We start from the raw sequence: 25,702 nt of genomic DNA on the forward strand, positions 1-25,702 counted from the left end.
AAACAGTTCCTGTGCTGTGTAAACTCTGGAAATGCTGAACTGCTGGAAAACATGGTTAGCAGCTGGGTTCTGCAATCCACACAGTCGGGCCCTCCGCTTGTTCTCCCAACCCACTTATGCCTCAGTCACAGGAGCCGAACGACCTGGGGTGAGAGATTCGGCTCTTGTGCATTAACTGTTACTGGGTGCTTTGGCCACAGGCAGGGCTTTAGATAGAAATAGTGCAGCAGGTGCAGTGGCCCTGGGGCTCAGGGATCGGTGGGGCCCCCTGGGCCCAAATTATGGCTCTATTTTGCTACTAAAACGTGACGCATTACCATTCCTTGCGTCAGGGCCCATGGGCCTAGCTACAGCACTGGCCATAGTCTGGTATAAGATTTCTCCTAGCCCTCAGAACTCCTGCTCACAGACAGTGGGGTGCACTTGGAAGGAAAGGTAGGACAGCAATCTGCAAGTACAAGTAAACAGCCCACCTCCTGCAGAATTATATCTGTGCGGACTTATTCTACTTCCAGAACAGAACAGTGTGATTATCAAACTCCTCAACGTACGATCCCTTGACAAACACGCCACAGAGATCTGGGACTTCATCGATGCCTCCTCACACGATGTTGTTTTCCTTACGGAAACCTGGACGAATGCCAGCTCACCGCCAGGCAATCCTATGGGTGGGCTGAAGCCCACAAAGTAGATACAGCATGTCTCTTGGAGACAGGGCATGCACTTTGCCTAGAGCCGAGACCTAAAAAGTCAGTGGCGGCTGCCAACTTCTGAAAGTGGTGAGGCAGGCAATGGTAGGGTTCCGTGCCGATGCAGGGAAAATTGGCACGCTTACAATGAAGTTGCTGAACTGAAAGGTATACTTAGTTAGGTAAGGGATAGTGCTAATTTGCCACCTCAAAAACTGAAGGGAAGAAAGAGTACACTGGTTTTCAGGAGCGGACTGCATGCCCTCTTCAGGGTAACGAAAAAAAACGACTTACTTACACACACACACACACGCACGCACACACGCACACACACACACACACACACACACACAACTCACACACACACACACACACACACACACACACACGAGTCAAGAAGGCCTACAATAGCGCAGTCATATTGGCTTTACCATTGCTTGAACTTTTGCACGTAATAAACGATTACAAGCTTTTGGTTACTAAAAGGAAAGTATTTGTATGTTAATGTGTTTTCCCGTTTGTTTAAGTGCATGGTAAAAGCCAGAAATAGGATGTTTTTGTATCTCTATACATATTACTTAAACCACACGCTTCAGTTTTGACAACAGGATTAACACTAGACATACCAACAGAGAGGAAAAGAATGCCCTTTCAATTGAATATATAATATGACTCGTTATTTTTAGACCTCTTTACATTTCGCATCACATGGAATGGATCTAGCTTTTCTTACATTTTGAAGTAAAAACTTACCAGATTGGTAACGCAGCTAAATATTACCAACATGCGTTACATTAGTGTTTTTACATTAAAATGTTTAACATTAAAACATTAATATAATGCATTTAATTGATTTAGTGTACATTAAATACAGTAAAATAAAATATTGACCTACTTTGCTGCGTGTCCTCGCTCCGGTCCGGGTGTTCTTCTCTTTGTCCAGCGCGGGCCCCCACCAACTACCCTAACCAGCCCAGACGCTCCACTTATGCTGCTAACCATTAACCAGCATGAGAGAATGCCAGGATTAGATGGAGCGGGCTCTCTCAGCACTCCCAAAGGCACTGGGGTCCTGTGCTTGCGCTTCACCCAGCTGTCTAAGGCAGCTGGATTGGAGAGGTTTAAAGTGTGAACATCTGGCTGGTCGCTGCAAAACAGATGGCCAAGGTGACATGCACACTTTAAATGTAAGTGGCCAGCCCACTACTCCTCCCAGCTGCTTCCTCTCAGCAGCAATGGCCCGCTCAGCTCAGGAGGGAGTAGTGAAAATAAAATGGTAATAAATTCATTTTATTACCATTTTATTTTTAATCTCTGGGGCATATTTTTTTAGTGGGACGCCCAGTGGCGGCCCCTCCGCTACGGCGGAGGATCCTTGCCCCACTACTCAAAAGGAAAAATAAAATAATAATGACATAACCTTATTAGAATTGTATTTTTGCTATTGCAGTCAGTGGCTGGCCAAACAGTCATGCGCACTGTGCATGTACCCCACCAGCCTGCATTAAACAGCCTGGTCAGGAACATGCACATGCTTCCTGTACCAGTCTGAGTGCTGAACCACGGCACTTAGACCAATCACAACGCTGCATTGCAGCGTTGTGATTGGCTCTGGGGACCTGCATGCTTTCCGCTGTCTGCGGGAACTGGAGACAGGAAGAAAGAAGATGAGGACAGAGGAGAGGCGGCGGCCGGCGTTCGAGGTAAGTCCTTTTTTTTTCTCTTTCATCTACACCAACCCCCGTCTGCCGTCTCACCACTTCTGTCCGGTAGCAGCCGCTACTGGGGACATTGGGCCTCCACCCTAATGGAGGAGCCACTCCTGCAAAAAACTCAAGCCTGTCTGGACTACAGGAGATGGGCTGTATAACAGTGTAACTAACTGCACTGCCCAAGACCGCTGTTGTGTGTAGTCCAGCCGGTCAGGAGATAGCATCGGTGTAGGACTTGGCCTTTTTGGCTGAAGTTCCCTAAACATTTTGCTTTCCCCCTAGACCGTTATCCTGACCTAGAATAACTGATTTAGATGCTTTGGGTACTTTGCCACTGCTGAACAGTGTCAAAGTACAAGAGTTCCCTGTTTAAAATGTAATGGTGATTGGTTGGCCATGATTGGTATGTCTGCCTTACTAGTAAAAGTCCCTAGTGATGTGCACTGTGTGTGCAAGGGCTAGTAATGCAAGGGCGCGCAGAGAAGGGAACTCAGGCCTTCAGTATTGGGCCTGCGTGCAGAATGCTAAGTTAGCATGTTGTCCTGACAAGTGTAACCACTTGCCAGGCCTGACTTTGCTTTTACATACACATTGGTCACCACGTGGTAGACCCCAGGTAACCCCTGGGCAGGGTGCAGTGTAGGTAAAAGGCAGAACATATACTGAGGTGTGTGCTATGTTCTGACAGTGGAAAACTCTCCATTTCATTTTTCACTGCTGAAATGCCATTCTGCGCATAGGACAGAATGAGGGAGGCTGGGTGTTGTGTTTATTAGCCTAGTTTCCTGTCAGATTAGAATGGAGAGGTGAAGTTTAGTAGGTATGAACTCACAGTGTTATAACACATCTTTCTGTGAAGGTGGTTTTATCACTGTGTGTTCATAAACCACTCTTTTAGAAAGTGGCTGAGTTTTGTGCTCTGAACATTTCTGTGTGTCTCTGAAATGTGGACGGACTGTCTGTCTGGAACTGAAAGTTGAGAGGAGCTGGGAGAGGTCTTGACCCAGGGAGGGGTTGAAATGGCACCAAGCTGCCCTGCATCTGGAGAGTAGGGGGAGAGAAGCCTGGGATGTGAAAAGGCCTGGGCTGGTGCTATTAACCAATTGACCTATTTCCTGCTGAGTGATTAAGGATCCAGACCCCCAGTATCAAAGGGAGAGAGGTGACACTGGGAGGGAGACACCCAGAACTGATTTAGGGAGGGGTCAGGTACGAACTTCCAAGACAGTAAGGGGTATAACTAGGAGAGTTGAAACCCCTGAAAGTGGGAATGAAACAGATATAGATTGAGACTGTAAAGGCCTGGACCCATTCTGTGGTCAACAGGAACCTCTGCTAAAGAAGGAGCAAATGAAGAGACTGCTGTGGATAGACCAATCCTTGCTTCGTGATCTGGGGCTGGTCTGCAGTTTGGTGTTCTAACTAAGGGAGAGGCTGTTGGGACTGTGCTTGGAGTCGCTGGGTCCTCCTGCTTGAAGAAGACTGTGCTTTGTGCTGTGCCTTGTAACCCCCAAGGGCCCGAGGTGAGCTGGCTCCCTGTTTAGAAATACAGGATCATAAAAGTTTCTGGAGAAGTCCCAAGCAACGCGGTGTGCGTGTGCTTTTGCAGCTGGAGACCCTCAGAAGTTGTGCATGTGATCATGGGCATGCAGGAGTAAACTAAGTCTCGGACGTACGGTGTGTCTGTCGAAGTGGAGAACAAGGCGTTGGTGAGGAGCGCCAGGTCGGGGTGTGCACAGTGAGACGAGGTGAGCCTCGGACGCACAGTGTGCGTGTCGGGGTGCAGCCCAGGTATTAGTGTTGAGCGCCTGGGCCTCGTGTGCACCAAAGGAAGAAGCGCGGCTCGGACGCGCAGTGTGCATGTCGTGGCGCAGCCCGGGTGTTGGTGAAGAGCGCCTGGGCCTCGTAGGCACCAAACGAAGAAGTTAGTCTCGGATGCGCTGGGTACATGTCGTGGTGCAGCCAGGGCATTGGTGAGGAGCGCCTGGACATCGTGTGCACCGGGAGAAGAGGTGAGACTCGGACACGCAGAGTGCGTGTCGTGGTGCAGCTAGGGCATTGGTGAAGAGCGCCTGGACATCGTGTGCACCATGAGGAAAGGAGAGACTCGAACGTGCAGGGTGTGTGTGGAGGTGCATGTGGGGTGTTGGTGAAGAGCACTGGATTGTCGTGAGCACCAGAGAAGAGGCGAGCCTCAGACGCACGGTGTGCATGTCAAAGTGCAACCTGAGGTGCTGGTGAGGAGTGCCTGAGTCAGGGGGTGCACCGATTTGGAAGTAAAAGTCTCCACAGTGCTGAGGGTGGATCTCGGTGTGGACTGAGAAGCCGGAAGAAGGGCCAAGTCATTGGGTCCTCACAGTCACCCGCAGCAGCCCGGATCGGCAGCCACGGAAGAGTTGAGCCGCCGGCCCGAGTCCGCTGCACCCTGTAATGGAGTTCTGGATCAAGGCCCAAGTCGCTGACATCGGGGAGGAGAGTGGGGTCGCGCCTCCATGTAACGTGGATCAACACATGTGGTGGGTTGCGGGCCCGGAGGGCCACTCTCTCGGCCTCCCAGTTCAGTCAGCTGCGTTAGCCGTTGCTTCGGCTCGGATCCCGGCCCGTGCTGACCCAAGGAGGGGCAGTGCTGGGGCCGGAAAGGGGAAGCAGTACTTTTGTGTCACCATTTGATCCATACCGGGGCACTGTTAACGGAGCACGTAAAACTGTCATATTACACTTTGCATTATTGCTGCTAACGAACTATCGAACTGCCGTATGACGCCTGACCTAATTTGTGCCTGACGAACTACATGTCTGGTCCGCTACGCACTGCGTTATTTTTCCCTTGTAGATTACCTGATTGTAACGTGGCGCATTGCATTATTTCTTCAGTGCACAGTGTCTGATTATAATGTGGCGCAGTGTATTATTTCTTCATCGCACCGTACAGGATTGTAGCGTGACACATTGCTTTGTTTCTTCCTGGTACAGGACATGCTGGTGGTGATACGCATTGCATTATTCCTCCAATTGCAAAGTACATGACTGTGGCGCTATGTATGGCATTATTTCTCTGTTGCACAGCATAAGAGAATATCGTTACGCATTGCAGTAATTGTTTCCTTTTGCAATTTGTGTCATTCTAGCAATACGACAGGCCTAACCTTTTGGAAACTGTTAGAAGTTAGCTTAACTGTTGGTTAGAAGCGGTGGTTGGGATCAGAACCTACCAACCCACCGGAAAGAATACTACCCATTCTTGTATGTTGATTTTGTATCATGTGGTCATATCGTATAATTGCTTTTATAAAGATTATACTCATTTTATTAAAACTCGTGTGGAGTCTATTTGTGGTGACATCATGGCGTTACTCTGAGCGTGGTTGCACATACTGAACACTCATGCCTTGGAGATAAGCCTGGCTGCTCGTGCCAAGTTACTAAGGGGGTGAGCAGGGCTATCTCAGACGGTGTCCTTACTTAGCCTAACGTTGAAGCGAGGGGTCGGGGATGCCCGCCTCCAGCATTTGGTGACGGCGATAAGGACCCCCACTTCCAACATTAGGCGGAAGAGCGGTGGGACTCGATCCTAAAATAAAGTAAATTTGTATGTGCAAAATCACTCACAGTATTTGGTGTTCATCATAAATTGATTACAGACCACGACACAACAACATTTTGTTTTTGATTTGGTGGTTCTATTGTTGAGTAACCTTTAATCCACACATCATGTCTCAGGGGGCGAGCCAGATAGCCTGTGAGGCTAAGATTGCAGAATTAGAGTTTGACATTGAGGCGCTGTTTACTTACAAGGTTGATCAGTTGAGGAAATTCTGCAGGGCTTTTGAATGTCCCATGAAGAGTAGTGCCAAGAAGGAGGAGCTGCAGGTGGCCTTGAGGGGCTGGTGGGAAGCAAAAAAGGCTCAGGAGACAGGTGATGGTGGGGTGGATGAAGATGACCCAGGGAATGGTTTTGGTCCACAGGATTTGCCAGTGGAGGGACCAGCTGGAGGGGCTGGTAGTAGCCATTCAGTGAGGAGTTTTTCACCAGAGGAGTTGGAGGAAAACCAGAGGGTCAGGCTGCATGAGTTGGAGGTCTTAAAACTTAAAACGTCAGCAGAGGAGAGCAGGAACGCTCTCGCCTTGGAGGAGGAGAGGATTCTCCTCGCTCATGAGCTAAGCATGAGGGAACCGGACATTAAGGGTAGACAAGCAGAGTCCAGTGTTATTGGTGGCAGCGCACCGCCAGTGCCAAGTGTGGATGAGTACAAGAGTGCACTGGAGGACTGGGTAGTGGTTAACATGGTAAATGATTTGGCGGGGTTATCAGATTTGGCCCCAGGGGAACCTAGGCTTAGAAATTATTTTCCAGGATTGCGCTACCCTGGGTTAGGGTGTGGGCTCCTTGATTCCCGGGAGCCTGCATACGAACCGGACCCCTGGTCACGGGTCCAGGGGCCTGAAGGGGCCCCAGAGAAAAAAGAGGGGATAGGTGGCATGAGGAGATCCCAGAATAGGGAGGAGGGGTTGCTGGCTAACCCCTTGTCTCCAAAGAGGGGGAGGCAGAGTGAGCAGCACCCCCAGGGATCAGTAGCACCATCCAGGAAACTGGAAGGGGTCAGAGGAGAGCCCCTAGGTGGAGGCCTTGTGCCTGATTGCCAGCAGTGTGGGGAAGAACACCTAGCGTCAGGAGGGCGTGGGGAGTCTGGAGTCAGAGCTCCTGCCGTACTGAAGTTTGTGGGTGCCAATCCTAAGTGACAGGCCCAGAAAACTAAATTGAAGATTAAGAGAGGGTTGTGTCCCCTGGTGGGGACACCAAGGGGACAGAGTCCAGCCAGTAGGGTTGGGTCCCCTAGAAGTGACCAAGGTAGACCCACTCTGAACCTAGAGGACAGGATAATTGGAGGTAGTATCCTGACCGATGGGTCTCCCAAGGGTACCACTCCAGGGAGGGGTTGGCATGGGTCCAGCACCCTTGGAAGTGTCCCCCTAGCCAGGAGGGATCCCTGGAGCAGCATTGTTGGCTCAGGGGGTAGTGATCAAGAAGTCCCCCTGGGGGTAGGAAGGCGAGGAACAGGAGAGTGCCCCTGTGGTAGAGGGCCTGCCTCCTGGTTCTATAGCGCCCGAAGCCAGGAAGTCCATCAAAGTAATGATTGGTCTACCCTGGCGTTTGGCTGGGAGGGGATTGTGTAGGACTTGGCCTTTTTGGCTGAAGTTCCCTAAACTTTTTGCTTTTCCCCTAGACCATTTTCCTGACCTAGAATAGCTGATTTAAATGCTTTGGGTACTTTGCCACTGCTGAACAGTGTCAAAGTACAAGAGTTTCCTGTTTAAAATGTAATGGTGATTGGTTGGCTATGATTGGTATGCCTGCCTTTCTAGTAAAAGTCCCTAGTGATGTGCACTGTGTGTGCAAGGGCTAGTAATGCAAGGGCGCACAGAGAAGGGAACTCAGGCCTTCAGTATAGGGCCTGTGCGCAGAATGCTAAGTTAGCGTGTTGTCCTGACAAGTGTAACCACTTGTCAGGCCTGACTTTCCCTTTTACATACACATTGGTCACCCCGTGGTAGACCCCAGGTAACCCCTGGGAAGGTTGCAGTGTAGGTAAAAGGCAGAACATATACTGAGGTGTGTGCTATGTTCTGCCAGTGAAAAACTCTCCATTTCTTTTTTCACTGCTGAAAGGCCATTCTGCCCATAGGACAGAATGAGGGGGGCTGGGTGTTGTGTTTATTAGCCTAGTTTCATGTCAGTTTTGAATGGAGAGGTGAAGTTTAGCAGGTATGAACTCACAGTGTTATAACACATCTTTCTGTGAAGGTGGTTTTATCACTGTGTGTTCATAAACCACTCTTTTAGAAAGTAGCTGAGTTTTGTGCTCTGAGCATTTCTGTGTGTCTCTGAAATGTGGATTGTCTGTCTGGAACTGAAAGTTGAGAGGAGCTGGGAGAGGTCTTGACCCAAGGAGGGGTTGAGATGGCACCAGGCTGCCCTGCATCTGGAGAGTAGGGGGAGGAGGAGCCCGAGAGGTGAAAAGGCCTGGGCTGGAGCTATAAACCAATTGACCCATCTCCTGCTGAGTTATTAAGGATCCAGACCCCCAGTATCAAAGGGAGAGAGGTGACACTGGGAGGGAGACACCCAGAACTGATTTGGGGAGGGGTCAGGGACCCCTGAGCACATACGAACTTCAAAGACAGTAAGGGGTATAACTAGGAGAGTTGAAACCCCTGAAAGTGAGAATGAAACAGATATAGATTGAGGCTGTAAAGGCTTGGACCCATTCTGTGGTCAAGAGGAACCTTTGCTAAAAAAGGAGCAACTGAAGAGACTGCTGTGGATAGACCAATCCTTGCTTCGTGATCTGGGGCTGGTCTGCAGTTTGCTGTTCTAACTAAGGGAGAGGCTGTTGGGACTGTACTTGGAGGCGCTGGGTCCCCCTGCTTGAGGAAGACTGTGCTTTATGCTGTGTCTTGTAACCCCCAAGGGCCGGAGGTGAGCTGGCTCCCTGTTTGGAAATACAGGATCATAAACGTTTCCGGAGAAGTCCCAAGCAACGCGATGTGCACATGCTTTTGCAGCTTGAGACCCTCAGAAGTTGTGCCGTGTGATCGTGGGCACGCAGGAGTAAACTAAGTCTCGGACGCGAGGAGCGCCTGGTCGGGGTGTGCACAGGAAGACGAGGTGAGGCTTGGACGAACAGTGTGCGTGTTATGTTGCAGCCCGGGTGTTGGTGAAGAGCGCCTGGGCCTCATGTGCACCAGAGGAAGAAGTGAGTCTTGGACACGCTGGCTGCGTGTCGTGGTGCAGCCCGGGTGTTGGTGAAGAGCGCCTAGGCCTCGTAGGCACCAAAAGAAGAAGTGAGTCTCGGATGCACTGGGCGTGTCGTGGTGCAGCCAGGGCATTGGTGAGGAGCGCCTGGACATCGTGTGCACCGGGAGAAGAGGTGAGACTCGGACACGCAGAGTGCGTGTCATGGTGCAGCCAGGGCGTTGGTGAAGAGCGCCTGGACATCGTGTGCACCGTGAGAAAAAGAGAGACTCGAGCACGCAGGGTGCGTGTGGAGGTGCAAGTGGGACATTGGTGAAGAGCGCTGGATTGTCGTGAGCACCAGAGAAGAGGCGAGTCTCGGACGCGCGGTGTGCATGTCGAAGTGCAACCTGAGGTGCTGGAGAGGAGTGCCTGAGTCAGGGGTTGCACCGATTTGGAAGTAAAAGTCTCCACAGCGCTGAGAGCGGATCTCGGTGTGGACTGAGACCGCCGGAGGAAGGGCCAAGTCATTGGGCCCTCAGAGTCACCCACTGCGGCCCGGACCGGCAGCCACGGAAGAGCTATGCTGTCGGCCCGAGTCCGTCGCACCCCGTGACGGAGTTCTGGATCAAGGCCCAAGTTGCTGAGGGAGGAGAGTGGGGTCGCGCCCCTCAGTTAACGTGGATCAACACCTGGGGTGGGGTGGAGTGCGGGCCCTGATGCACACTCTCTTGGCCTCGTGGTTCAGTCAGCTGCGCAAGCCGTTTCTTTGGCTCGGATACCAGCTCATACTGACCCAAGGAGGGGCAGTGCTGGGACCAGAGTGGGAAGCAGTATTTTTGTGTCATCAGTTGATCCATACCGGTGGCACTGTTAACGGAGCGCGTAAAACTGTTGTATTACACTTTGCATTATTGCTGCTAATGAACTATCGAATGGTCGTATGATGCCTGACCTCATTTGTGCCTGACGAACTACGTGCTTGGTGTGCTACGCATTGCGTTATTTTTCCCTTGCAGATTACCTGATTGTAATGTGGCGCATTGCATTATTTCTTCAGTGCACAGTGTCTGATTATAACGTGGTGCAGTGTATTATTTCTTCATTGCACTGTACAGGATTGTAGCGTGAGGCATTGCTTTGTTTCTTGCTGGTACAAGGCATGCTGGTGGTGATGCGCATTGCATTATTCCTTCAATCGCATAGTACATGACTGTGGCGCTACGTACGGCATTATTTCTCTGTTGCACAGTATAAGAGAATATAGTTACGCATTGCAGTAATAGTTTCCTTTTGCAACGTGTGTGATTCTAACAATACGACTGGCCTAACCTTTTGGAAACGGTTAGAAGTTAGCTTAACTGTTGGTTAGAAGCGGTGGTTGAGATTAGAACTTACCAACCCACGGGAAAGAATACTACCCATTCTTGTATGTTGATTTTGTATCATGTGGTCGTATCGTATAATTGCTTTTATGAAGATTATACTAATTTTATTAAAACTCGTGTGGAGTCTATTTGTGGTGACATCATGGCGTTACTCTGAGCGTGGTTGCACATACTGAACACTCATGCCTTGGAGATAAGCCTGGCTGCTCGTGCCAAGCTACTAAGGGTGGTGAGCAGGTCTATCACAGACGGTGTCCTTACTTAGCCTAACGGCGAAGCGAGGGGTCGGGGACGCCCGCCTCCAGCATTTGGTAGCGGCGGTAAGCATTAAGGACCCCCACTTCCAACAATCGGCCAAACTCAACCTGAACTGGACTCACCACTTAGGACCAGAAGCACATAAAATCCATTGACCCACAGAAAAGCATGTCTACTTTGTCAGTGGTTAAGTGCTTTTTTCGATCACTAAAATATGCACGGTTGAGATGTACTTTGCCTGGAAATGTACACTATGCATTGATTTCCATGCACATTTCTCATAGATTTTGTGTTTCAGAAAAATTGCGTACATCTAGGGAAATTAGCTTTCTATTTGATTTGTTAATTTAAATTCATCCCACTCTTGTGCCACAGTTCCTCCAGATTCACAAATTTCCTCAAACAGTTTGTGGGAGATTATTTTGGAGTGGGGCAGATATTTCGGATTAGAATGGGGCAGGTTGGTTTGGAGTGGGGCAGATTGTTTGGTTTGAAGTGGGGAAGATTGGAGTAGGGCAGATTGTTTTGGATTGGAATGGGGCAGATTGAGTGTAGCAGTTTCCCTTGGATTGGAGTGGGTTGATTGATTTGGATTGGAGTGGGGCAGATTGATTTGGATTGGAGTGGGGCAGATTGGAGTTGGACAGATTGTTTTGGATTGGAGTAAACTGATTGTTTTGGATTGGAGTAGGGCAGATTGTTTTGGATTGGAGTGGGTCAGATTATTTTGGACTGGAGTGAGACAAGTTGTTTTAGATTGGAGTGGGGTGGATTAGAGTGGGGTGGGTTTGGGAGGATTAGAGGGTGGTCGATTGAACTAGGGTGGACTAGATTGGTCTGAGGTGGATTGAGTGGATTGGTGGAGGGAGAGGTTGGGTGGATTGGAGTGGTGCGGATTGGATTGGCTTGGAGTGTGGTGGATTGCATTCGGGTGTACCGCACTGCATTATTTCGAAAATGACACATAAGATAGAAACAATGTTGCTTTGCAATATATAGAAGAAGATAATTGTCATCTTTTGAGAACAGCGCCCAGGAGCAAAAACAAAACATGACTGCAGAGTGAGAAAAGTAGAATTGGCAAAATAAAAGAAAGTTGACTATAGAAAATAAACGTTTGCAATTTTGGTTGCCCTGCTGGGCGCGTTTTTGCAAGTCACACGCCTTCTGTTTGCAGGATGCTGGAAGTTAAAAAGAACAAAGTAGGACCTCGATCACACAGGAGGGACCTAAGGGCACTGATTAAGTTAAATCAATCAGTGCTTTGTCCCTGCTCCACCCACAGAAATGGAAATGATGTTAGGTCTGCAGTGACCAGTTACAAGGCTTAAAAGAAGAGTGCAATGCAAGCCAACAAATTGTAAGCAATAGGGCAGGCTCAAAGCCCTTTTTGTTAACAACAGCGTCACTTGGGGGATATTGGTGTAGAGAGATTCTACATCCATTCCCACCATTAGATCTGAATCAGGATGAAAGTCTTTGTCCTCAATTTGGCAGATTAAATCCATGCTATCTCTAATTAAAGTATTCATAAAAGGAACAAATTCTTAATAATGGAGTCTGTATATTTGCTCAATGGTTCAAGAACAGAACTGCATCTGGAAACAATTGGGTGTCCAGCGGGGTTAACCTGGTCTTTGTGTATTTTCAGTAAAACATAAATCACCGGAGTGCGTGGATGGGTATTGTAAAGAAAGTGCTGTTCCTTAGTTGTGATAATGCTTTGCTCCAAAGCCCTCTTGGTGACCCTATTGAGCTGTAATTGAATTTGTGATAGGGGATCTGATGGATAGTAGTGATCAGTGTTGGATAGTTGTCTTAAGATTTCTGTACTATATTTGTCAGAGTCCATGTCACAATTCCGCCACCTTTGTCAATGGATTTGCTGATCAGGTCATGTTTAGATTTGAGAGATTCAAGGGCTTGGTTTTGACACACAGGTAAGTTCCATGAGACATACTAAAAATTCTTGTAGGACCAATTTCTCAAAACCCAAAATTTCAGGTGGCATGGTAGAATATGATGGATTAAAGGTGGAGGGAGAATGGGAGGGTGATCAATTTATATTATGAACACTGGGTTTATTGGCAAAAAAATACTGGACCCCGCTACGTCTGAAAAATGTAAGTAAATATTCATGCAGGCCAAAGAAATCACTGCGTTCTTTAGGGACACAGGACAAACCCTTACTCAAAAGATTGATTTCATGGGATAAAAGTGCATGGTCTGCTAAGTTAAAGATCGGGATAGTTTCTGTTGGAAAATTCCAGTCCCTATTGAGGGGGATTTACTGTGGGTGTCCCCACTGGTAAAATTTCCAATGGGTTTGCTGTTCTCCTGGGTAGTCGTACTGGAAGTCTTCTCTTCCTCTCCCTCTGCTGCGGCCTCTCCCTAAAAACGTGCTGGTTGGTGAGGTGGACTTTTGGAGTCTGAAGTAGAAATTGTGCTCTCACCTGGGTCAGAGTCATCGTGTGAAGAATTTGAGGACTCTAAAATAGTCTCTGACTTCTGATTTTTATATCTACCCCACCAATGTCCTCTGGGATTGTGGTAGGTGGTGGTATAAAATGTGTCACTCAAGTAGGGATATGTCTTTTCTGTACTATAATTTGTAATATCTTTTTTAATTTTATTGATCTTCCTATTCTGTTTAATGGTATTGAATGTGGCTATGGTGTTGTTTATCTTATCTAGTAGGTTGTTTGCATCAATCAAGGAATTACTCTCAAGGATCAGCTTTTCTAACTCAGCAATCTCCTCCAACTCTTTCTTGCTGTGTAACAAAGTAGTATTAGTACCCAAAACCATCCAATCCCTTGAGCATGTGGTCAATAAATGGCCAAAACCTGAGCAGAACTTAGGGCCATCTTTGAAAACTGCTGGTGTGTTTTTTTACCTGAAGCCCCAATGGGATAACCCTGCCTTTAAGTAATCTGTCAACATGCAAGCATGGAGACAGTTACAGATTTGTTTTTTCTTTTGTTTTTCTAGTATATCTAATAGGGCTTGGTAAGTATTGGCCGTGGAAGTTACAGGAATAGAGAAATTAGATAGTGAAGAAGGGCTACTGATGATTTTATTGATATAGTCGTCCGAGTAATTCAGAGCTTCTCTAGAGGACATATTGTGGTTTTGAATCCTGCAATTGAAGCCTAAAGCAGGGGCTGGAATAATTACTGTTAAGCTTAAGAAAATCTCTCACAGGCAAGCAACTGCTCATTACAACGATATAAACAACAGGGGAGACCCAGCTGAGGCTTTACACTTGTAGACCCAGTTTTATTCCGGTCTTTCTTTTAAATATTTGTTCTTTTTTCACTTTAGGCAGCAATCATTGTTTTACGTGTACTAATTGTCCTGATGATAGCCTCAAAATAATGAAGGTCGAAACGCTGTCAATAAACATACGCGGATTTTCGGTTTTGATTTATGAAATGTTGTGTGAAATATAATATCGGATTAATTGATATTCATGCATAATAGCAGTGGATAATTTCTGTTCTCTGCCTTTTTATTTATATCCATGTGTTTCACTTGTGCCATTCACTGTTCCTTCACCAGAACTATTTGTTCACCTTGCACAATACACAGTATTTAAATAGTTCTGATGCTGCCTTCAAGCTCTTGTTAAATATTTTGAAAATATACTCTTATAAACAATTTCTCGTGCCACATGTTCTTTTTTTCATCATAAATAAGTTATCCACTTTTGTAGGAAACTGCGTTTTTGTTGCAGTACCCCCCTATTTTTACCTGGTATCTGATGCAACTTTGACTGAAAGTGTGCCGGTTTTCTGCTAACTAGGTCCACAGCACCAGTGGTCTTTCCCTAAACTGTACCTATTGTTTCACAATTGGCACCCCATGTAAGTCCCTTGTAAATGGTACCCCTGGTATCTAGGGCATTTGACCTAAAGAGGGCCCCTAAGGACTGCAGCATGAAATGCAACACCCTAAGGGGCCCCTCACCAACCTCATGCAAACTGCCATCGCAGGGGGGACTCCTTGTTAAAGAGTTCAAGTTTATAGCTTTCCAATCTTTTTTTGAACCGTTTACCTGGATATTTTCTCAGACATCTCCGATTTCTCCCTCTGATTCAAATGATTTGTTGACCTTTTACCTACATTCACTTGTTTTTTTCTGTTCACAACAACACCTAGTGGGTACCAATCCTTATGAACCAGCTGGGATCTCAACATGTTAATTTGTATTTTGTCTTAACTGCTAAGTGGAAATGGATATTGATATATCCTCCTATGTTAAGCCATTCCAAATCATATAATTTACTTACACCATCTTGCTGCCCCCACTGGGGTGCAGCTGTTGGACACAGCCTGTGGGCTACCCAGCCTGCACTCAGATTGGGAACGTTTGAACACCTCTTGCCTGCATTACACATACTCCACGTGCTCCCTGTGGAGCGTCTCTTCGTTTTCAAATTCCTCTGTTTTTTCACAGAAACTTTGAGTCTTCTTTTCTCAAACCCCAATTTCTATAATAGTCGTCCTGCTTCACCCTTGCATGTGTGTGGTAGTTGTATAGCACAAAACTTGTTGAAGTTCCTAGTCGGTGAGTGCTTGGCGGAGTAGCTAGGTTCCTTGAGCATAAGTGGACTCTTACTGTATTGGCATCATGATATTCCAGCTAAAGTTAAGACTCTTTAGTTGTCCTGCTTGGAATTAGGATGCCCTATCAGATCCCGGATGCATAAATGGTGAGTCCCTGTTGTCTTTTTTTTCTTCTTTTTACTCTTATCTGCCTCCAGTCTCATTGAGTCCTGGCTGCAGGTGTCTCAAGAGTTGCAAGAGGTGGCGAGTTCGAGACATTGGCGGGGGTGTGAGCTATGGTCGCTTTCTAAGTGATGCAGCTGGTTTGGAATATGGGCAAGGAGAGAATGTAGAGTTCATTTAGTTTAGTTGTTGACTGCATTGCTTTAAGGCATATTTGTATGATGCCATCAGCCCTGCATGAGAAGTATTTGCTTGGTGGTACCATGGATAGCTGTAGAGTGAAGGAAGAGTTCAACTCAAAAAGCAGATCTCAATGAACCGGAAGTTCAATTTTCAGTGCACTCGGTGGACCTCGCTTTTCAAGGGCTGCTTTTACTATGTCTGGTGTTTTGACATCAAGATAACTGCTAGTTTGTTTGTCATGCTGATCATGAAACATATTTTTCCCAAATGCAAAACAATCTCAAGTTATGTATGCAAAATAAATCCTGATCGGTAAGGCAAACTGGTTTCTGACGATTCTCATCCCCCTGCCCAATACAACACATTTTTAAAAAGGCAAATGTAAAAGTATAACTGTGATTTGTTTCAAGCTGTATCTTTTATTGATTAAAATGTATATTGTTTTGTGTTAGATTTCAAAGAATGGCAAAGCCATCTGGAGCGACAGAGGAGCGGACATTTCAGTATCAGGACTTACTGCCCCCTCTTCCTGTGCCGTCCCTGCAGGGATCCCTCCGGCGGTATCTGGATGCAGGTATCTTGCCAACTGTGATCAAGATATATTACAAAATGTGGCTGGGGAACATTCTGGTGATTGAGCGTTCCCTACGTACACGCCCTGATATTCAGTCAGATCAAGGGGACAGCTGTCATGGCGGGAGAGCTTTGCCTCGGTGGTATTTAACCCCTCTGCTCCATCATTGTCTTTACTTCATCAGTAAATCTTTTCGCGGCCAAATAGGCCATAAAAGACACAGGAAAAAGACATTACACAACAGAATAAAACAACATCATTATGAAAGAAAACACCACACATCAGACATCGGTATAATAAAAAATCAGTGGTGCAGCAAAATAATCATCAATAAATATCAGCAAACGAGATAAATACATAACGTACTCATGTAAATGATTAAGTGTTCAAATTATCAATTTTAAAACCAATAAAAACAATAAGCAGAAAAAAATGAATCACACAAATCCGGAGTACCATTATCTTTACTTAAGTGGAAGTTTGCTGACTGCACTATATTAACATAGATATATTGGATCACTTATAATTAAATAAAACTGTAAATGCTTAATTTTACTGTAGTAAGTGCCTTATTGGGGCGATGTACTAAATGGGCTGTAACAGGCTTGCAATGCCAAACTAAGATGTGTAACTTGAAATGAACAGCAGGAACAGCATGTAACTGCAGAGGTTGTTTAATCAAATCACAAGGTAATGCTTGGATCTTTTCAGGAGTATTGAAAACTATATTAGCTACAGAGCAGCACAGGCGACCTCCCATCTTGCGCACAGGCGCGGTCTCACCTCCAGAGGAAGGATGCAGCAGGAAGAGGCTATCTTCAATTCTGGTTGTTTGGGTGTGTCATTGTGAGACCAGGATATCCTACTGAAGCTGGCAATTCTTCCAGCCCCAAGTGAGGAAAAAAGACTGTAACTGGGTGTTGTCAGTAGTTGTGAAACTCTGTCCTAAGGTTCCCGTCACTTACCTTCATTGGATGAACCTCAGAGATGCTAAGTCAGTGAGGGGAGAAGGTGAGTACCAGGGCTAAGCTTTAAATGGGCGTCAGTGATTCCTGCTTGTGCCAGTCCCTGTATTGGTGCTGTTCTTCCTTATCCTATCCATGTGTCACTTGCTGGTCTTAATGGCTCGGTCTTCCTTATTGTTGCTAGCCTCTCCTGGACTCAGGAGACACTGAGCTTTAGCCCTTAGCCTAAGAGAGGCTAGCAGCACACACAGGCTATGGTCCTGAGCAGCTTGCTCCAGAATCTGAAAGCTGCAGCCTTGTCCCCTGAGCTCAGAAGAGACATGGGTCCATGTTACACAACCCCACCTGTGGCTGAGGGTTGGGGGCCTCTCTGTGTTCCTGTGTTGTACATGCGTGAATGTTTATGTGCATTTGTATGTCACGGAGGCTGTGAGATAGTGCACATATGTCTCCGTCTCTCTTCTCCCCAGCTGCTGCTATGCCCCTCAGTTACATATTGCCCATATTTCATGCTGGAGACATTCCTGCACCGACAGAGGTATGTATTTTTATAGGGATTTGGTAGGGTGTTTCTTTGGCATTAGGGATTGCCAACATTGAGGTGGCACTACACGGCACATTGCAGACAGCTTTGCCATTAATGTACCCACCCCTGGCATATTGTTGGCTCTCTTCACATTATTGTAGCAATCCCTCGAATGATGTTGCCCATCCCAGGCATTACGGTGGCAATCCCTGACATCACAGCAGTCCTTGCATTTGCCAGCCATCCTTGCCAGTCTACGACAAACAATTTCTTTGTGAGATGATTCTGTATTGTCCAAGGACTTCTGTTAAGCTGCTAGGTGTTGTATTGTCAGAACATACACTGGTCCCCTAGCACCAATTGATGGCCTAATTTCGCATTTCATTTCATCTCTTGCCATTTTCTCTCCAGTTCTCTGACAGTAATGTAATATAACTAACCCTGAACCAATACACATTCTTCTTCTCAGGCGTCAGATTTTTCTTTGAGCAATACCCCTGCACACCAGTAGGCGGTGTCGGTTGGCTATGTGTGACATCATTGGCGTAATTTGTGCCGAAAGTGACATCCACGTCGCATATATAGGCGCTATCTCGGCGTGCTGACGTCAGCTCTTTTAATTTCTTTCCACCCGAGTCAAGCACTGATCCGTGAAGAGAGCTACCTTCTGTAACTTTTTGACAGGATTTTTCGACTTTTTTGACGACCCCTTTTCTGTCGGTGTGTAGGAAGCATGTCATCTAGGAAGACTTCAGGGCTTAAATCATGCGGCGCCTTTCACCATATTATGTAGGTGACGGATCCGCAAATGGTTTACTGTGATGACTGGAGCTCGAACACGACTCCAAGTCGTGCCTCGACTGCCGGTCCATAGCACCTAAGGCTTAGAGAGAGAGTTCTCTGAAGTTGCTTGTGGCCCGGCAGGTGATGCCATGCCTGAGTCCTCGCGGTCTCGGTCCCGGTCGAGAGGAAGGTCCGAGAACTGTTCCAGGAGTCCCAAGTCCTCTTCGTCCCACTCGAGATTGTTGAGACATTCAGGTAAGAGGCACAAGAAGCACAAGATGTCAAAGAGTGCTTCTCCTTCCCATCTGTGGGCCAACGCGATGGAAGAACATCGCCATTTGAGGCCTCGTGCTCTGGAACCTGTGCCTGGGTTGGCACTGCGCATCCCCCCTTTTCCAGGAGCCGGAGCACCACCACTTAATATGAAGAATTTAATGAGGCCATCCGCCTCATTTTGAGCGACCTGACCCTTCCGGTACGCCTTTGGGCTCTGCAGGTTCGAAGGGAGCTCCATCAAGTTCCACACCAGCGGCTCCGGTCCCGGTGCCGATGCCCCCCATGGATCCGGATCGGCACCATTTGTGCCCCGCGGCCTTACCCAGTGCAGGTTCTGATGCCAATGATCCAGGTGCCGCCAGCGGCCACCAGCAGTGCCAGACCTATCTTATCCCAGATAACACAGAGCCAGCACTGCATCAACTGATGCTGATTCCGACACCAACATGATCCATAGGTCCTTTGCCGCTTCCTGAGCCTTATTCAAACAGGCAAGGCTTCGTAGAAGAATGGGATGGGGGTCACTTGACCCTTTAGAATATCAACAGTATGACAAGGAAATTGATTGGTATGAAGAATTGGGTGAGGCCAGTGGACTGGATACTTCTCCAGATACTAGCATGCTTTCAGGCGGCTGAAGTCATTTACCTTTAGCTACCATATAGACTAGCATCTTGACAGAGGTGCCACAGCTGGAAGCTTCTTCCTCAGAACCCTTGCTCCCATTAAATGAAGCCCTCATGTATCTCCTACTGGGAACCTGGTCCAAACCCAGCACAAGGGCACCTATGAACAGCACGATCAACCACCGCCCTGCCCCAGGTGACCCAAACGTCCTCATTACCCACCCCACCCCGGAGAAATTGGTAGTTCAAGCCACTACTTCACATGGGATGGTCCTTGCCGCTCTAGACAGGGAACCCAAGAGACAGTTGGGGCAAAAAAACTTTCTTCTGCCAGTCTTGCATTGCAGTCCGTGAACGCCGCATGCATATTGGGCCGTTATTCCCACTCTCTGTGGGAAACGCTTGTGTAAGTGCTCCCACAGGTCCTGGAGGTGTCCCAGGCCATCCTCTCCCAAGCAGTCTTGGACGGGAGAGATGCAGGAAAGTTCTCAATTAGATGTGGTTTAGACACAACCGACTCGCTGGGCACAGCGATTTCCACGACTGTGGCTGTTAGATGCCACACCTGGCTAAGAACATCTGGATTTTCAGGGGTTGTCCAGGCTTCGCTCATGGACATGCCCTTTGATGGCACCCATCGTTTCGGAGGGAAGGAAGACACGGCACTGAAGGGCCTTAAGAACTCGCGGGCTAAAGCCAAGTCCTTGGGCCTCTCAGCTGCCGCCCATCTCCATTCTGCCTTTTACTCCTTTCGTGGCTACTGAAGGGGCTTTCAACCTCGCCAGCCTTATCTCAGCCACTGATATGTGCAAGTTCCACAACCTCTGGGCGTACGAGGGCATGGTTCGTACCGACCACGTGGGTCAGATAACCAGAGGTCTGGTCAAACAATGCCCCGCGCCAGCAGCTTCAGCTTCCAAGCCCTCCTAGTCTTACCCTTCCAGACCATGGGCGTCCAGTTGGTGCCAGGTTCAGTCATCACCTCCAACACTGACAAAACATTACATTGGAAAGGTGGGTTCTACAGAATCGTCCGGAGGGGCTACTTCCTCTCCTTTGAGACCACCCCTCCCACCTCCCTCTATGGCTCCATCCTACAACCGGCTGACAGAGGATCATTTACTATTGCTCCAGGAGGAACTCATGGCTCTCCTGGCCATAGGAGCCAAAGAGATGATTCCGGCACCAGAAGTAGAGTGTGGTTGCTATTCCTGCTACCTTCTGGTCCCGAAAAGGACAAGGGCCCACGTCCTATCTTAGAGCTACAAACCCTCAACTACTTCCTCAAAAAGGAGAAATTCAAGATGCTCACATTAGCTGAGGTCCTATCTGCCCTGGGCGCTTGAGACAGGATGGTAGCGTTGGAATTGCAGTTCGCCTATTTTCACATTCTCCTCCTGAATACCCATCGGTGCTACCTGTGGTTTATGGTAGGCCACAATAATTTTCAGTTCGTGGTGCTCCCCTTTGGCCTTACCAGTGCCCCTCAAGGTGTTCACCAAAATGACGCTGTATTTGCAGCTCATCTTTGTAGATCAGGGGTGCCAGTCTTCTCTTATCTTGATGACTTGCTGCTGAAGCTGGGCTCACCCCAGTTTGTCGTCTCCCGCCTCCAGACTATTGCAAACCACCTGCATTCATTGGGGTTCACTATCAACATGCTGAAGTCACACCTGACTGCCTGTCAGATGCTCCCTTTGATTTGAGCTGTTCTGGACACAGTGCAGTTTCGGGCCTGTCCTTCGAGTGGCGAGTCCAGGTTCAGGCAGTGATACCAATGTTTCAGCCCCTATCCTGGATTTTGGCGATAACGACTTTGAGGCTCTTGGGCCTCATGACCTTCTGCATCCTGCTTGTGACACATGCCAGGTGCCATATTTGGGCTCTGCAGTTGGATCTGAAGTTCCAATGGGCACAGCATTAGGGTAATCTCTCCAGCATGGTCAAGATTTCGGAGGGAAATGCACAAGACCTGCAGTGGTGGCTGACAAACTGCGATTGGATCAGAGGCAGACCCCCCCTCTCTTCCCCAACTAAATCTCTCAGTATTATTATAATAAAATAATAATATTGACAGATGCATCACTTGTGGGATGGGGCGGCCTTCTGGGAGAGGTGGAGATCAGAGGACTTTGGTCTCCGGCAGAATCAGGACTCCACATCAACATACTGGAACTCTGAGTGATTCGCTTACATCAACATACTGGAACTCTGAGCGATTCGCTTGGCATTAAAAGCCTTTCTACCCTCCATCAAGTAAAGGCTAGGTCAAGTGTTCACATACAACACCACTGCCTTGTGGTACTGCAATAAACAAGGCGGAGTGGGGTTGTGGACCCTCGGTCAAGAGGCCCTGCATCCCTCAACAGGGCTGGAACAGCAGGGAATTTCCCTTGTGGTTCAACACCTGGCAGGTTCCCCGAACACCAGGGTGGACAAACTCAGCAAGTCGATGCCTGGTGGATCGCAAGTGGCATCTCCATCCGGAGGTGGCACAAAGTCTCTTTCAACAGTGCGGAGAGCCTCTGTTTGCCCTGCCGAGAACGCCCAATGTCAGCAGTTTTGCAATTTGGAGTTTCCAAGGCGGCTCTAGCTCGGAGACGCTTTTCGTCTCGAGTGGAGCTCAGGCCTCCTGTATTTCTTTCCGCTCATACCACTTCTGCCCAAAGTGCTCAAGAAGATCAGGACCGACTGGGCCCAAGTCGTCCTGTGGCTCCGGACTGGGCAGAAAAGTTTGGTATACCGAGCTCCTTCAAATGATTATGGATCTTCTGTCTCAGCAGCAGGGGAGGGTCCTTCACCTGAACCTGTTTGCAACTATACGCCTTTTTGTGTGGAGATTGAGCTGCCGCAGATGATGGCTTTCGACCTTCCTCCCAAAGTTTGTAATGTTATTCTGGCAGCCAGGCATCCCTCCACCAAAACGATGTGCTCCTGCAGATGGAAGAAATTTGTAATATTTTGCACATAAAGGTCTATTGACCCTCTTTCTGCTTCCTTTCCTGGTGTTTTGTTTTTACTTTTTACCCGTGCCCAGCAGGGCTGTGTTCTGGGCACCTTGAAAAAGGCTATCTTTCTGCTTTGTCTGTCATCCTGAGGCTGCCAAACCAACCATCCTTAGTTAAATCACCCATTATACATAGATTCCTGAACGGCCTAGTACTTATGTTTCCACCTGCCCCTTTCATTATGCCTCAGCGGGACCTTAATTTGATTCTCACCTTTCTCATGGTAATCCTTTCAAGCCCCTGCATATTTGTACACTCTGGTGAACACCATCTAAACAGCCTTTTCAGTGTCAAATACATCTGCTAGGAGGGTGAGTGAGCTGCAGGCTTTATCATCCAAGCCTCCCTTTATGACAATATTCCCTGACCGGTTAGTACTTTGCATTGGGCCTCTTTCCTTCAAAAGTGGTAACACCTTTCCATGTTGGACAATCGTTCATCTTGCCTGCTTTCTACGCCCCTCCGCATCTCTCTAAGGAAGAGGAGCGACTCCACTATTTGGACCCAAAAAGGGTGTTTCCATTCTACCTTGACCGCACAAAAGAGTTCCTGGTGGACGACCAACTCTTCGTGGGGTATGTTGGTATGAAGAAAAGTAGAGAGTTGCAGAAAAGGACCATCTCACGATGGGGTGTTCTCCGTATCAAGATTTCCTACACTCTGGCAAAGAAGCAGCCTCCTAAAAGGCATAAGGGCTCATTCCACTAGAGCCAAGCCGGCTACCACTGCATTAGCACGTGGAGTCCCAGTGCTGGACACCTATCAGGCAGCAATGTGGGAATTCCTGCATGCGTTTTCCAAACATTACTGCGTGAATAGTCCAGTGTGCAGGGACAACCATTTTGACCATTCAGTCGTGCAGGACCTCTTAGTTTGAAATTTGTCCACAGTCCCACCTCAAGGGATGGTATTACTTGGGTATCTATTCAAAGGTAAGGAACCTGCGGCTAGATGTCTCTATCAGATAAAATAAGTAACTTACCTTCAGTAACACCTTATCTGGTAGAGACATGATCTAGCTGCAGATTTCTTACCGACACACCCATCCTCCCCACTCTGTGAACAAGTTTCTAGGGTCAGGGCTAGTCCCTTTCAGGGCCCTCCTTTTCAAACACACCAATGTCAGTACACTTAATGGCTTTGTGATTCTGGTGTGGAAAGTTGTGAAAAGGTAACTGACAGTAGTGCACTGACGTGGCGCTTGGCTTGGTGACGTGGACGTCACTTCCGGTGTGGATGACGCCACGCCGAGCCACCTGACACCACCTACCCATGTTCAGGGTTATTGCTCGAAAAAAAATATTCCGGATCCAGCCAGGCGCCTAGGAAATTCAAAGGTTAAGGAATCTACGGCTAGATTGTGCCTGGACCAGATAAGGCGTTACCAAATGTAAGTAACTTGTTCGTTAATACATTACATTGCTTATTAGTCATCAGACGGTTCAATGAGCAATAAATATAACATTTTATGTATATGAACTAACACCTTTAGGGAAATGAATATGATAAGTAATCAGGGCAATATCTTCTGTGCATATTTCTATGCCTTATCTGACTTTTGTAGTGCAGAATTCTAAAATTATGACACTTTTAAATGAGCTCTTAACTGTAACAGTTAAATGAATGCATGATCATTATAAATTTCCCATGATAGGGGAATACTAATATCTACTTCTGTGGGCACAGGTTGGAGACCAGCAGATTTTGCTGACTTATTTTCTTCCATAAATGACAAAGTAGAAACTATCTGTAATTAGTATGTGAATTATAACATTTTGTAAGAATGAGAAAGAGGTGCCTTTTGTCCAGTCTAATGGTGCCCATAATTTATCTGGGCGGGAAGGGTGACAATTTGCACTATTTGAAAATCAAGGGGTCGATTCCGATCCGGTATTTTTTTATTCCGTACGACTCGTATCCGTAATTTTTTCCGTATGAATCGTACAAGTCCTGTCCGACCCGTGAAGTACGATTCGTTACGGGAAAAATACATACGGATTGGCCCGATCCATACAAATCAGATCGGGAAAAGTTGTACGAGACGGACCCGGACACTTTTCCGTACGAATCATAAAAATGCAGTCCGACCATACTAGTACGATCCGGACTGGCTTTCCGATTTACGATTCGTACGGAAAACGTCCCGTGCACGGGGAATGCCTTTACCCGCTACGAAGCGAACTTTGTACACTCATATCCTGGGAAAAGTTGTTCCCGGGTTGAGAGTCGTACAGGGGTACGAGTTGTACAGGCCCGCCCCCTGCATATGTACGCACCTTACAACAACATGACGTATGTACGGTGCGTACCCCAACATCGCGTATGTACGCACCGTACATGCGCCATGTTGGGGGTACGCACCGTACATGCGCCATATTGGGGGTACGCACCATACATACACCATGTTGGGGGTACGCACCATACATACGCCATGTTGGGGGTATGCACCGTACATACGCCATGTTGGGGGTACGCACCGTACATACGCACTGGGGGTACGCACGTACATACGCACTGGGGGTATGCACCGTACATACACAACGCACGGGGGTGTATGCCTGTACGACTCGTACACCTGGGGACTCTGCTTTTACAGCTGTTTTTGGCTCCCGTAAGAAAAGAGCCGTAGGGAGTGCAGTAGGGACGAATCGTACTTGCTGGGCCGGAAAACGCTGCTTAAATACGTACGGACGCAACGTACACGCAGCTCCGGATCCGATTCGTAGTTTTTTTTTACCCGTACTGTCTTTTGTACGAATCGTACGGAAATAGGCTTTCAGTACGAATCGTACTTCCTAGGCTGTACGGAAATCTTACCGGGTACGAGTCGTACGGAGAAAACGCTCCGTACAACGATTCGTACAGCCTTTTTCCAGGATTGGAATCGGCCCCCAAGTCTTTACATTCCTCATACGTTAGTTTTTTCATTAGAAGAAAACACCTGAAAATGACATTTTAGTGCAAGGGGCTATTCATACTTGAAGCAGCAGGTGTTCATGAGTGTGATGGTTGAGAAGGAACTGATATACTGTGGGTTGAGCTTATAAGTCTGTAGAAGACTCTTTGAAATACCGTTGAAAAAATCAGTTGATATCCTCTGTGAACTTGAATTCACCTTTACAATATTTAGTGGCTAAATATTGATATCTGTGTATAACACATACTTTTACTTATCAATACCATACAAACCAAATGGTTTTATTTGAAAAAGCTGAGTTACTGCTAATGTTGTCATTGTTGACATAAAACA

At 47.5% G+C, this 25,702-nt stretch overlaps 2 protein-coding genes across 4 annotated transcripts in view; one reads left to right on the forward strand and one right to left on the reverse strand.

Moving 5' to 3' along the window:
- The window catches only part of CROT (carnitine O-octanoyltransferase), a 662,560-nt gene that overhangs the window by 584,785 nt on the left and 52,073 nt on the right, over positions 1-25,702 (reverse strand). The window lies entirely within an intron of this gene.
- The window catches only part of LOC146789357 (peroxisomal carnitine O-octanoyltransferase-like), a 569,137-nt gene that overhangs the window by 10,594 nt on the left and 532,841 nt on the right, over positions 1-25,702 (forward strand). For both annotated transcript variants that reach the window (XM_085631299.1, XM_085631298.1), the window contains exon 2: positions 16,147-16,268. In XM_085631299.1, coding sequence (XP_085487425.1) covers positions 16,157-16,268 — 112 coding nt within the window. In that variant the 5' untranslated portion in view covers positions 16,147-16,156. The remainder of the gene's footprint in view (positions 1-16,146; positions 16,269-25,702) is intronic.

Source organism: Triturus cristatus, chromosome 10 (assembly GCF_964204655.1).
Source record: "Triturus cristatus chromosome 10, aTriCri1.1, whole genome shotgun sequence".
Taxonomy (NCBI): Eukaryota; Metazoa; Chordata; class Amphibia; order Caudata; family Salamandridae; genus Triturus; species Triturus cristatus.